Raw genomic sequence first — 14,968 nt, forward strand, 5'->3', positions numbered from 1 at the left:
ATTTCAGCATCAAGCACAGTTGAAACATCTATTGGTAGAGTCTAGCAGTAAACAACTGCCTCTAAAAAGACTGGAAATCAAACCTGGGTTAGCTGCTACAGTTAAATAATATTGCAGACGTTTAAGCTGCACAGCTCACACTGGGGAGGTGCTGAGCTGTCTCAGCTGTTATGTAAGAATTTCTACAGAGCTTCCCCGACACACATACACAGTACAGCCCAAATAATAACCACAGTAATAGATCATATTCTCTCCCTTAGGGCATCAGACCTTCACATTTAATGCACGAGTCAATTCTATCAATATACAATACCATCAGATTCACAAAAAAACACCAGCCAAATGGAAAACAATCATTGCTGCATTGAGTCAAATTAATTACACGGCACATCAAAACATGGCAAAACATAATCTGTACAGAGAGGAGTGGGAAAGAGCAAGAGGCACTGGAGCAACCAGCCACTGATATAACCTGCTGTTAGTCACATGTGTCACATGACCAGGTGTCATCAGTCCTCCACATGTCTTAGCTGTGTGTGTGTGTGTGTGTGTGTGTAAGATCTGTAGAATCACTGTCCACACAGGTTACATACCAAAGCTGATGTGAGACAATACAGCAAGCCGTCGTAAGAAACTGGGGTACATTACATAAGTGCACATCAGTGCAGCAAATTCTACCATCATTTATTCATTATACTTATTAGTTCCTTCTTGCTTGATTTGTTCTTTTATATTTTTCTGTTTTGTTACCTCCGCCAAGGACGTTATGTTTTCAGTGCTCGTTGTCTGTGTGGGAGCAGGATTGCAGAAAAACTACTGGCCTGATTTATCATGAAACTTGGTGCAAGGGGGGAAAATGGACTGAGAAAGAGCCCACTAAAGTTTGGAGTGGCTCTGGATCTGACTCACTGGTGGACCTCTGCGGTGAGCGCCCTTCTAGGTTTACATGTTAAGGTTGCTCCAAAAAAAATTCTAAATGCCCTGATATGAATATTATGTTACTGCTTCCACTTTGTCTCAACAAGCTTTAGCTTCCTTTCATTCACCTACGTTATCACTTCGATACTCTGCCAGTTATATTTTCATTACATATTCATTACATCTCTCTTCCCACCTGTGATTTCCATGAGTCTCTGCAGATCAGCTGGTATGAGTTTCTTTTTTCAGGCTGCTGTGATAACCGGTTAGCTGCCATCGGCACAGACAGCCCTCTCATTCTGATTCACACCCAACAAAGAAGAATCACAACCATCCCCAGCCCGACATCCTACACTTACACCTACAGCTAGTCATAAAAGCTACTCCGTGGCTCTATTTTAGAAGCCACACTGACTCAGCTGCCACAGAGCACCTGGTACAACGCCATGCGTATCCATCAGCCGCTGCCTTCGGTAGTCACAGGTTTATTATTGCTGTGTTTTGTAACATCTGCCTTCGTATGTTCTTGTGTCGAGAGTGTCAGTCCAAAAGGTCACATTCTCTGGGTAGAAAGAAATCAGTTTAAGCTGAGTCTACTAGCGGGCTAGTTGAAGGACAATTCTATCTTGTTTGAGTTTAAGTACCTTACTTGCATAATCCATTTTTTCTATAATGTTGAGGAGAGAATGTCTACCTATTCACCTACCTTGTTTAATAATGACCAATCCAGCTTATCCTTGCCACTGCCTCTCTTCACTTTAACCTCAGTCAGCAGAGGACATGTCATAAAACCTGGCCAGTGGTTATCCAACAACATTATATCACACACGCACAGCATTACCAAAGCACTTCTCATGTGTATGATATTTTGATCGCCAAAACCAGTAAGTACTTTCTACCATTAATTCTGTATCAGCTTTTTTATAGAGACATTACACGTGTTGAGACCTGGATCTGATGCATTGTACTGCAAACAGCGCACTTTTTGTGTCAGTGTAGTTTCTGGAAAGCTTGTGTCTTTTGGTACCGTCAGTGCATTTGCACAGTATGCCACAGCAGTTACACCAAAGCCATCCCCCCTATAGTGTTTCTATATCTTCCCACAATCTATCCAACAGAAAGTACTTCTGTATATAAAACCCACCTCTTACCACCTAGCCAGTAGCATCACTGCTGTTGGTACTTTGAGTCAACTCTTCAATAACTAGATGTCACTGAGTAAAACTGCAGCAGACACAGCTCTTACCATCAGTACACTCTTCATAGTACCAGTCCAGTTCGTAGTAGTCTGCCTTGACAAACCTCTGGCCTCGTCTCTTCATCCTCACTGCTCTGGCAGACAGCTGTATTGTTTCCAATGTCCCAGCATACTTAGCTGTAACATCTCTGGCAAATCCACTGTCCCAGCATGCTTGGGGACAACCAGTTGTCACTGGGGTCTTACCAGTTACTGATATCACCTGTTAGTTAGTCAGTCAGCGTCGAGTTCTGCTATCCCAGCATGCTTAGCAGTTACCAGCTGGCACACAGCCGTTATTGGTGACAGTCTGCCCATTCTCATCATATGCCCTTTCTGTCCCACACTCATTAGCAGCAAACTGTCGGCGTATTATACTCCATATTTGTTGTGGTGCTGGTGCCATTTCTGCGTATCATCCCACAGAACCGTTACTTGCGTCATCAGTTGTCAGCAGAAAAAAAACTCATTGTCACTTTGTCCTTTTATCCTTTTATCCATCGTTAATTCTTCACCGATTCAGCATGAATCGGTTGTAATCTCCCATCTTCGTCAACCTGTCCCATCTGTCTGTCCTCTTTCTGTTAATCAGTTTTCCTCAGTCACCCCAAAGCTTCAACAAACTAGATTCTATCCTCTCAATGTCTCATCCATTTATAGCTTCTGCTCATTTCATCTTCCAGTGCTACTGCCAGTCTGTCCTCTGGCGGAGTCTTTCAGGTTTTGACCGCTGTCCTCTCCTGCTGCTCAGTGACAGCACTAGCTCTACACATGGACCGCCACATCTCTAACAATGACTCAATGAACACAGATACAGAGAGGGAGAGAGAGCAGGCAGCAGCAGTCACGGGTTTTGCAGCAGAAATGATGATAATCATGACACAGTCGGGTGGGCGGGGTTAGAGGAGGCCTATAGCCAATCAGAGTGAGCAAAATCACTGGCTTGCTCCCGCCCGCCCCATTCATATGTAAGCATCTCCCTCTCCTCTCCTCTACTTTGTCCTTCTGTGTGGTTGCTATAGTAACGGGCTCCAGACTCCAAGGCCTGAGGATAAGCAGCACAGCATGTAAAGGCAGCTAGCAGGAAAGCAGTGCAGCGTTGGCAGAGGTGACGTGGATATCCCAAAATTAAGTAACACAACAGCTATTCAAGGGTTGGTCATTTCAGCTGGGGTGTGATGACATAAGCACATGCACAGTGAATGAGGGGCAGAGCAATGATGTGGTATCAGGGAACAAGTAAAATGATCCATTTTAGTGACAAAATGATCAACATGAACCAGCTTGAAAGTGCTAACAGAGACTGCTATGATGCACTGTGAAGCTAACACAAGAACCAGACCAACAGCTATCAGGCTAATGTTAGACTCACAGACTGAAGCTTCCCAGGAGCAGGTTGGCTTTAATAATGTGTGTTTACGATATGTAAAAACACAGCTCCTGCAAGCATAGTGACGGACACAGTTTAGTGCCACCGAACAAGAGGTGGCACTAAACAGATTTTACTTGTGTCATGCAGTGAGGTTGCATCAGCCTCTGGAAACGGATCCAGTTACAGTTCATCATTTGTTACCACTGAATCAGAACACATATCACAGATCCCACAGATCACTTTTTGGTACAGACATAATCTGTGTATCACATAAGTATGTAACATAACAAATGTTTTCAAAAATGTTTTTCACAGCTTTTTCATCCATATTCATCAAATATTAACAATTTCATATGATTCCTAATACTGATCACCGGCTACATAATATCTGAGATGGCTATGGGGACGTTTATCACTCAGACAACGCATCTCCTCCGCTTAGTGAGACATGTGGGTGTGATGTCATCACAACATGAAGTTGCTCTCTATTGGTCAGTGTTAAATAATCAATTCCCACTTGGGTGATGTAACAGTGTGCACATGACCTTGTTCATTCACAGTTCTATCAAACAATTTAACCAGTAGGAGCTCCAGGTTAGGTTATGAAGGTTGGACAGGACAAGCAGGTGCATTATAAATGCATGCATACATCTACATAGACATCTATTGTATGTGGTTTGGTTCATGTGCAGCAGTTAATCAGAGAGAACATATCTCTAGACCTCAACACAGCTCATGAATTCATAACTAAGATGAAACCAGTATGACCCATCCCAGCTCCTTCATGGCCCTCAGGGTGTCGATACCCGGCCATCTGTTTGAGGCAATAATGGAGGAGCGATATGCCTCCAGCTGGGATGAGGATTACAGGGGGAAAAATAAGTAGAAAATACAGTTTATAATAAAGCACAAAATCAATGCTGAATATTTAGCACAACACCTCCCTGTTCCTTCTCACACGCTTATGTAACATGAGCATGTCGTAGCCTCTTAGCCTGGCTGGCTGTGATGAATGTCATGGGCGAAGTGACAATGTCAGCACAGGGCATCAAGGTGAAGTTACAGTTCTCAGTTAAGTCCATACTCAATCTATTTTTAGAACCTGTTTTTACCATGAGTCACTGTTCAAGCAGACATGAATTACAACTCAATTATTGATGCTGAAAAAAAACCCCACTTTATGCTCCCTCGGTTTGCCGTGTGCAGTGTGTGCACGTGTTTTTATGTCTGTACAAGTGTTTGTGAGCAGCTCTTAGTTTGATAAGTGCAGACACGTGTATGAGACACAACAGAGGGCTGAGAGGAGAAAGCAAAACATCGACCAGCAGAGAGTGAGACAGACAGGTATGTTTGTTGTGGCAACCGTGACCAGCTGTCGTGCCCTCACTCTGATGGGCAGATGGCCATCTCTCTCTCTCTCTGTCTGTCTCTCTCTCTCTCTGTTTGTCTCTCTCTCTTTCTCTGTCCTTGTCTCCCTCTATGTGTGTGTGTCTCTCTGTCTCCCTCCCTCTCTCTCCCTCTGTCTCTGTCTCTCTCTCTGTCTCTGTCTCTCTCTCTGTCTGTCTCTCTCTCTGTCTCTGTGACAGTTTTCTGAAGGTTAAATCTAGAAATCTAGACTTCTGTCTGTGTCTGGTATTACAAGTATTTACACAACAGTTTCAGGAACATATTGAAATACTAAGCCCTGTGTGTTTAGGGGATGATGGTATTTGAGAAAGGGGCAGTAATACAAAGCAGATTTTTCAGATTTTTGCATTAGAAAACCAAATTCTCACCTCAACAAACACCAACATCACATTTAGAAGAAAACGTGCTCTGGATTTTTACACCAAATCATCCAAAGCAACAGTATGAGACTTACAGAAATATTTGAGGGTCTCCTCTATCTGTTCAGTAGTCAGGTCAAGAGCAGAGTCCGGGTCCACCAGTGGCGTGTGCAGCCAATCATCTTGGTCGTAGCCGAAGATGGTGTCGGCCCTCAGCTTGTAGACTGGCAGCTGTTCCTCCAATAAGCTGATAATCTCAAGCTCCGGCAAGTCAGTACTATTACACACATCTGCACAGAGACAAAGACAGATGCTGTACATTAGTTGTTCTTTTTTCTCGTCAACACATTTTACAGTCAGGATAAAAAGGCGTCAACCATTGGCAGTGGACAAATATTGGGATATTGTCTCCAGCAGAGATAAAGGTTTATGAAAGGCAGTGTGCCAAAATGTCCTCTAGATATCTGTGACAATTCAGCTTGGAGGACATCTCCTCAGTCATGATCCATCCAAACAAGACATTTCAGTTCATCAAAATTGAAAGCATAGGAAGCCCTCTGGTGGTAAAATGAGGAACTAACCTACTTCTCCTTGAATCTACTGTGCAAATGAACTGGAGGTCAAGTTCATTTGTGTTTGAATAAATTAATCCAATGTATACTTGAGTTGGGGCTGTATAACATTACAACCCCAACCACAACTAATCAAATGAAAGCAGTATTTTAAATATAGCAATCAAACAATAAATCTTTATTATTCCCCATTGCATAAAACAATAAAAAAACCTGCAATCATTTATCATTTAGTAGTCATCTTTGCCATGGCAGCTAAACCGATCTACAAACGCCCTGTATCTCATCTCCTCCAGCAGCCCTCTTCTGAAAACCACTGAGTCAACCAGAGCGCCACATTTGTGTGCTGCTGTGGAAAACTAAATAATCTTACCTAAGCTTTCAGCTATGTGCCTCCCTGTTCACACATCAGTTTAGTGTGCTATTAAAATGGGCCATCCATTTAGGACTAGCTTATTCTCCCTGCTAACACACAGGTTAGTGGTTTTAAGTCACTTTTTCTCCAGAAATGTGGAACCGAGAAGCTCTTGGTTAGACATAGAATGAGGATTAACATACAGTAAAAACAAAATCCTTTGTGTCTCTGTCTCCCTCCATTTCCGGCTCTGTCGCTCTCTCCTCTGCTGTCGGCCTCTCTCCCTGTCTGTCTACATGTATGTCTCTCTAACAATGCTGTCTCTCACAGTTTGCTAATCCAGACTGAATGACTGACTGTGCTCAGAAAGGGACACACACACACACACACACACACACACACACACACACACACACACACACACACACACACACACACACACACACACACACACACACACACACACACACACACACACACACACACACACACACACACACACACACACACACACACACACACACACACACACACACACACACACACACACCAGCTGGGGAATCATTCAGCAAGCTCAGCCAATGAGATTTCAACACAGGAGTGAGCACTGAATTGCAATTCCTGCCAAAGCCGTTGGAAAAGGGGCATTTTATCATTAAGTTTCTTACCATTATTTTTTACCATTAAGTTAAGTATTTACTAATCTGTTCCATCTTTGAGGAATAGTGTAATAATTCGGAAAAAAAAAAAGATTGTTATTGTCTTTAGTTAACTTTAAATCTTTATTTTACATTGTCACTCTTTTTACCAGACAAAATATACAGTACGCAGCTCTTCTGTCAGCCTTCTTTTATTTATCTTCCATCAGTTTGAGCTTTTTTACTCAACTGTATAACAACGCATGGAATCAGTGGTGACCCTTGGATAACTGGTGTTATCCAAAGGTCACCACTCAACCATAAAAACCACAAAACGTTAAATCCCAACCCATTACCCCCAAGACTAAATCAATATTATTGTAAAGATAATAAACCAGATTTCAATTAAATGTCTCTGTAAAGCTTCTGCGTCGACTTTCTGGTCAGAACAAGGACAAAATTTCTCCTCTGTGCTGATATGAAATATGACCAATGCACTTCAGCTCCTAAAAAAAAGTACTGATAGGACATGGATGAGGATATTAATAGCACAATCCCATCTGTGCTGCATGTGCTGACAAAAGGTCAATGGAGACAGCAAAAAGTGTGTTTGTGTTCATGAGTATAGTTCATATGGTAAAACAAAGATGATAGCTGTTTGCAATTTTCTCTTTTTGTCAAATCAATAGAGGGACCCTGCATGGATACATTCAATTATCTTGTTTTCATTTAGCTGGATATCATTTCCACAGTTGTCAAGTAGAAAGTGTGTCACTAAAGAAGTTGCAAAAAGTGCAACAAAAGTTAACCAGGACTGTTCAAAGTAAACAGACTGTCTGCTGGTAAATGTTGTTGACTTGTGTTTTCTACTGTCAGCCTCTGTCAGAATTTCCCTTGAGACAACGAACTATATCACAACACCTTTTACAGCAATGAGCAATGCAACTTCACATCTATCTATCTATCTATCTATCCATCCATCTATCTATCTATCTATCCATCTATCCATCTATCCATCCATCCATGGGAGTAGTAACATTTTATTTTTCTTTCTTAGTACTGAATCAAAGGAGCATGTCGTAAAAACCTTTCAATTTGGGATCAATGAATAATTTGGGACCCATGAACAAAATAGTTACGAGGCCAAGACAAGTGCAAGTTCAAGTCTAACATTCAAATGTAAATATAGACAGCTGGCACACGGAACACAACCTGCAGGGTCAGACCAACATTAGCTAGTACACACCAGAGCAAGAAAGTTCAAGTTCAAATGTAAGAATAGGCCACTGTGACACTGTTAGACTGTCCTCTGCACATGTTGGTGTGTTTATTGCTCATTGCACAGTCAGAAATACAGAAAGACTGACAGACAAGTGACAAAATCAAGAATATTCTGCAGGCTACAGAAATACACCGATAATTACTCAGATCCAAAACATGCAGAATTTGGTCAAAAGAAGGCAAAGCAATAAAATAAACCATGAAGATCCAGCAGAGGTTCCAGTGACCCACACAAATACCAACACTGCACGTATAGCACGTAAGTATAACTAAGTGTAGTATCATTGGACTGAGACCCAAAATTAGGTCACCAGGGAGAGGAGGAGTACACAAGCATATATGCTGGATCCAAACCCACCACACATGGTGTTGGTGTCACACTCCAGAGTCATGTGGATAAGATTTTAGAGACGTTGCTAAACAGAAAAGGACAAGTTTAAATCCAAGTGCAGCGCCTCTTAAATGGCAGCCCCCTGTAAACTGTTTCAGTACAATAGTGCCACTTGTGGCAAAGTGATAGAGATTTAAACTTCAACAGACACAGACTTGATACAAATAGTTAACTCCCTTCGCTACACAATGGAAACAGCTGACTGATTCACAGACAGACAGGAGGACAGAGCGAAAGACAAACAAACAAAGGGAAGATAGAGAGATAGAGACGGTGAGAGAAACGCTATCCAGATGTCAGCCAGACTCGTCATTAACTTGACTAGAGAACGGCCAAAGCTGGCAGAAAACCATGCAGTGCACAGTGTACTCACTCATGGTGCCTGAAGCCCGACAACCACCAACTCTCCTGCCCTCCAATCACATTTTCCACTGGACCAGAGAGGGCAAGGTCGCAAGAAATAACACCGGCGGGGGAGAGAAAGAGAGAGAGAGAGAAAATGTGGTGGGAGGGCGAGAGACAGGAAGAACAAGAGAGAGGGAGCTAAAAGTTTTAGAGGACGGCACTGGGTGTAAGAGAGGAGAGGAAGGAGGGAGGAGTGAAGAGCAGAAGAGACCCAAGCCAAACTGGTTCGTCATGCCTGACATGCCAGTGACGATAGCCACATGGAACGCCCCACCACTGCTCTCCCCCTCCTCACTTCCTCACTCTGACAGCCAACAAACCCAGCTGGGTTCTTCCTCCAAGCTGCACTAACTAACACCATCTCTCTCCTCCTATCCTCTCTCAGTATGAACTGTTTTTCTGTCTGTCTTTCTAGCTGCCCCAGCAGACGGTTCCTCTATATGTGTTTAATGCAAGTGTAAAACATTCCTAACTGCCAGAGCAACAGGTCATAAAACAGATTTAGCCCTGTTACTGCAGTAATCACAGTCTGTACAACACAAGCAAAGCAAAGCAGAAGAACTGCCAAAAACAAACCCAGTAGGTTTTCCGTGTAATTCTACAGATCCCAGTGTGATTGGCACTGAATGGCACCTGATATGAGTGAATCTGATCATAAGCTTGTGTATAAAAAGGTCTTAGAAGCAGACTATTAGCTACACTAATCAGTTAATAATTACTAGTTACTAAATTTCCTGTTAATTTGAGAGATTAGGGAATTTCACAGGAAGGTTAGACAGAAAAAGCAGCACAAAGTACAGGATCAATGATACAAAGCTTTTATTTTAGAAATGTTTATACCAGATTTTAGTAATAATAGTGCTTAGATTTACTCCTGGTGACTTGATGGGCCAATTTTATCTGGAAACAATTTTACTTAAATTGACTTGATTTGTGAAAAAATAGACTTTGAATAGCTTGAATTCAGCACTGTATCTCTACTAACAGCAGGTGCACGCAGCTTTCTAGACACTTAATGTAGCAAAAGAGTGGCCTTAGAGCCAGTTTCACAATTTGAGCCATCCAACAAAATACTTGAGCGCTGTTCTCATGGGGCTATAGCACAACTCTGTCCTGAATTAGACGGGGCCACGGTTGAAAGCTGCCGCTGGTCACAGTGCGTACGCACATGAAATACAGGATACGCCGAGGTGGTCAAATATCACTGGCAGCCCACAATATCTACCAAGGCTGTAACAAGGTATTCAAATGTCACCAACCCTGTAAATCTCTGAGTCCAGTATGTGTGTGTGTGTGTGTGTGTGTGATTAGCATGGTATCTTGTTTAAAAAGAATTCGCACTAATCGTTGGGGTCAGAGTGGAAATGTGGTGGCATAAGTCCAGTTTGAGTGTACATGCGAATTTCAGCTATAATAAATCTGAATACACCACATTTTTTCACATCTAATATTTGCCAGGCATTCTGTTTCCCAATACATTAATTACACCACTTACATAACAGGCCGCTGTTTTCTACGTCATCAAAACATTACAAAAGGTTTGTCCCACAAACTTTTGCTCTTCAGTCAGCTGACAGCCTTACTGTGGCTCAGGCTGCAGTCAGTTCAGCATCTAGAGTCCATTGGCACATGCTGCAAACCATTATAATACAAACTGCCAGACAGTACAGTCAGTTCAACAGTACTGGTGGTACAGCTAGCAATAAGAGCTACTGCTCATGTGACTTCAATGCTTTATGACTGCACAAGATATGGTCACGTTTTGGTTTTGTCAATCAAGAGTCAAGAGGAACAGGGCTTTTGAGAACATATCTGATACAACTGTAAGCTGGTGTTTCTGTTTAGTTGTTGGACATTTTGCAGGGTTGTAACACAATGAACATAATGTGGGGAGGGCACATTTTCATGGACATGAACCGACATGTGGCTGCATGAGATATGTATACATGCAACGTCACAAGCCAACAGCATCCCTTTCATGAGCCTGAAAAATGAGCCACAATAACAGAAGGTGTAACCAGTCTGCCTTAACTTGTCACAAATACACACACACACATATATATATATATACACATACACACACATATATTCAGATCATTAAATAATGAGATCATGAGCTGGTGATGCAGAAAGTTTCCTGCAATAACCAAAATTATGCGGTTCAGCCTCCTCTGTCAAGTATGCAGCCAGTCAGTCTCCTTGCTGTCAGCAAAACACTGTATCTATGGCAACACTGTAAGTTTATGTGCTGGACATGTTTGTTTAAAATCCTACAAAATGACGACACTCCTCCACAGTCAGTTTCAGTCTCATGTGACTTGGCTCCGTGTCCATTAATGCAAACAGTGAACAAGAAGCTCTGCTCCACGCGCTGCAGCACAATGGATGTTTTCGCATGCCGTGATTGGATCAGAGTCAGGAAGCAGACTCAGCAATTTGGATTCTACTCCATTTGTCCACTTACATAACTTCTCTCAAGTTCTCTGTCCTCCGTCTCCTCTCTGTCTGTTCCTGATCCCTGTCTCTCCTCCCCAAGCATCCCATAATTTCACAGTTACTCAACTCTTTACATCACTGCTGGATGGTAACCACGGAGAATTAACCTCACGCTCAGGAACTGCCCCACGGCAACGAGCTGCTCTATTCAGCTCTTTGTGTTCATTCATCCTCTAGATTTAGTGAAATTAAACACACACACAAAAACTCTCTCTCTCTCTATGCGGAAGTATTCAACTAGGGAGTTTGGCAGAGAGACGTGACCAACAGAGAAGGATGAGAGAGAGAGAGACAGAAGAAAATAAAGAGAAAAGAAAGAACTTAAACCATAGCAGATATCATCTAACTTGGAGAGCCGAGTTTGTTCTAGTAATGCTGTCACACCAGCAGATGGCAGTACTGACCCGACCTCTCCAGCTGACCTGCCCTTGAATGACTTCAGTGTAGAAGACACATGACTACAGTACATATTGCCACAGCGCGTTTCATCATCAGATTTCACACACGTTTAACACTGTTGGTTGCTGTACAAACATGATACTGCTCTGATTTCTCACTAATAATACAATGTCATGGCTTTGTTTTTTCTTTACACTTTGACACTACTCAATGAAAATCTTTACAGAAGAAAACCTTATTATAGACAACATTAAAAACGATGGTTAAAAAAAAACAGCATGAAGATTTGAAATAAGTAAAAAAAACACCTAAATATAGTTTCAGCACCAGAGAAAAGTGAAGCTGTGACTGTAATGCAATGTTCTTTCTTCACATGGGTGCTTTTATCATAAATAAGTTTGTATCTTTAAATACTCAAGATGAATTCTCAGTTCTCCAACACTGATAAATAACAGCTTGCACTATAATACTGTACAACAACAATAGACAAGCTCATGAATTTCCTGCAAAATCTTCTTGACACTTGATACAGTTTCAACAAAACTGGAACTAATAACCTTCAAAAACTCCTTGGATGACTGCGATAAACGACAGCACTATCCACCGTTCCCGTTACTCTCTCCACCTCCTGCATACCTAAGCATGCTTGAGCAGCATGTTTTAGGAAGTGGCCATTAATGTGCTGACCATAAAACAGGTTAGCATCCCCTCACAGTGCAGGTACTTCACAAACAGACACAACATTCAGCAGCTGATTCTCCTGAAGAAGCTCTGGAATCACGGTGCTGAAGATAGAAGCTAAAATCAATAATCCATATCATAGCACTGAAGCCCCGGGCTGTGTTATGACAGCGGGGGCCTTTCACTGGGTTTTTCCAAAATCACTTGTAAGCAGCAACTGCCACAGCTGAGTGGTGAAGCCAATGCAGACGTCTATTAAGATTCAGGTCCGACTCCAACACAACTCTGAGTGTTTGAAGTCAGTAACCGTTAAACGGCGCTCAATGAGTAGATGGTGAGCAGCAGAATAACATCCGTGCAAACCTTCACTATGGTTGTGCTAAATGTCAGTGATGTCCCCAGCTTGAGGAGACGGGAAGGGAAGGGAAATCCAGTCCTGCTTGTTCATTTGCTCCACATTTTTAGTGACTTTTAGTGAGAAAATGGTACAGGCTTCTAGTCCATCGCACAAACTCAAGTAAGTACCTGTACCCAATGTATACCAGGGTAGCCTCCAGCCCTGTGAGAGCTGGTTTGGAAAGTAAAGAGATGGACTGGTGAACAGCAGAGCCAATTTTTTTTTTTTTGAGTGTTCAGGCTGAGAAACGTCAGATTACTTGCTTCATGGCTGTTATGGGGTAGAGGATAAAGGGACCTTGGTGATAATACAAAGAACTGAGGTCATGGTAAAGAGTGGGAGGGTGTATGCTACAGGAAATTACAGGAAGGGTGTTTTCCTGTTGTTTGTATGTATAAGAAACTGCTATAGTCTCAATCACTGCGAAAGTGGCCGTTTAATCTGGTGCTGTACAAGTGCTTGGCAACCCTTGTGGCCTGACTGAAGTGGCTTTTGGCCAGGCTGTGTTCAGCTCCCTTTCCCCTCCTCGGGGCCCATTCCTTTCCTGCTCCTCAGGGCTGTAAGCTCCTCAATTAAACTGTGGCTTAGCACTGTTGCACTTAACAGTTGTCTGTAGAAGTTTCATCACAAGGGACACAAGATGGTGTGTTGGATTCATTACTTAGTATAATGATCATGAATTGTATTACTGCAGTCTCAGCTGTACAGTCATTAAACTATTATTCTAATCCAGGCTAGACTGTCGGGTTGGGGCGATCTAGGCTGCTGCATGATTTTTCAAATCAATATCCATTAATGTTTTATGTGTAAACACTTCAGTTATGAAAGCGTCTGATCAAGAGTCTACTTGGTCCAAATGGGCTCATTCAGACTGTAAAAACAAAGGAAACGCGGCACAACCAAGCTAAATTGTGACCACTGGAGAGAAGACATTAGTGTCGCCCTGCTCCCTTGGAGAGGAGGATGAGTGGTGAGAAGAAAAGAGAAGAGCAGATGAGTGAAAGAGTTGACAGAGGCAGTCCACTGGGAGGTCTTTTCACATGCTGGCTTGTACACAGAGCTGAGGTCCCCTGGAGCTGCTTCACTGACAGGATGTGACATTAGAAAAGGGTCACAGAGAGGGATCGTTTCTCTCAGCTCCACATGCCTCACTCTCACACACACAAGCTTCCACAGCCCACAATGTCCCCCTCTTTTTATTAATGATTATGGGCTGGTATTACTGTAAACTTTTAATTGGGTTAATCTCTGATGTACATACACAAATCCACTTTATTGACTCACAACCAGATGGGCTTTTAGAAGAAGAGCATTTGTGACAGTCGAACTATGCATTTATGTATCTGTTGCTGATTCAACACAGCCAAATGGCTTCCATTAAGTTTTGTCTACTTATGGTTATAATGTATGCATGCAACATTACCAGTAATGGTTTCTGCATCTCTGTAGGTGGCTGTGAACTCCTGGAGTGCAGCTGGCAGGCTTGCTTCGCTGACATACTCCTCCTCTTCCTCCTCTTCGCTGACCAATCCCTGCCCTGGGTCGTGTAGCCGAGCCGTGTGTTTAGGAGACTGTGTGGGGGGTGGGGCAGGGGAGCAGGTGTGGGGAGGCGAAGTCGTCGGGTCCAGCTTGGCGCCGAGTGGTTACCGATTTAAAACACGACCAGCCATGGACAAAGATTGGACTTGCCAAAACAGGAATGGGACAAAACCGGTGAGGGTGTCTCTAGCAGAGGGCAGGTGGGAGTAGCAGAACCAGATCCACACACTTGGATGTACGGAGGTTATTCAGTGCATACCTGAAGGAGAGCAGCAAAAGACAGGAGAAGAAAACTTAATGTTTTGAATTTTAAGGAAAAAGATGAATAGAAATACTCCAACTTAGGTAAAGCACGGAAATAAAACACTTGGGTTTACACTCTTTCAATAGTTCTGTATGTGCACAAAGGTCCTTATTTTATCTCCAATAACAGAAATCATGTCTCAATTGAAGCTCTCAGTCACACTAAGGTGGGCAGTAGTATTTATAGACACGCTGTTACACTCATGTGACTGATGTAT

At 42.7% G+C, this 14,968-nt stretch overlaps 1 protein-coding gene across 2 annotated transcripts in view; it reads right to left on the minus strand.

Moving 5' to 3' along the window:
• Positions 1-14,542, minus strand: part of trak1a (trafficking protein, kinesin binding 1a) — a 34,442-nt gene extending 19,900 nt beyond the window's left edge. Inside the window, exons 1-2 of one of the 2 annotated variants that reach the window (XM_070834703.1) lie at positions 14,332-14,542; positions 5,389-5,583 (exon numbers count right to left, since the gene is read on the minus strand). Coding sequence is in view for 1 of the 2 variants with exons in the window: in XM_070834702.1 (XP_070690803.1) it covers positions 5,389-5,583; positions 8,904-8,907 (199 nt within the window). In the remaining variant the exon portion in view is untranslated. Of the gene's footprint in view, positions 1-5,388; positions 5,584-8,903; positions 8,999-14,331 lie in introns of those variants that run through there. The other variant, XM_070834702.1, reaches the window with a different exon arrangement.
• Positions 14,543-14,968: the final 426 nt, after the last annotated feature.

Source organism: Pempheris klunzingeri, chromosome 8, assembly GCF_042242105.1.
Source record: "Pempheris klunzingeri isolate RE-2024b chromosome 8, fPemKlu1.hap1, whole genome shotgun sequence".
Classification (NCBI taxonomy): Eukaryota; Metazoa; Chordata; class Actinopteri; order Acropomatiformes; family Pempheridae; genus Pempheris; species Pempheris klunzingeri.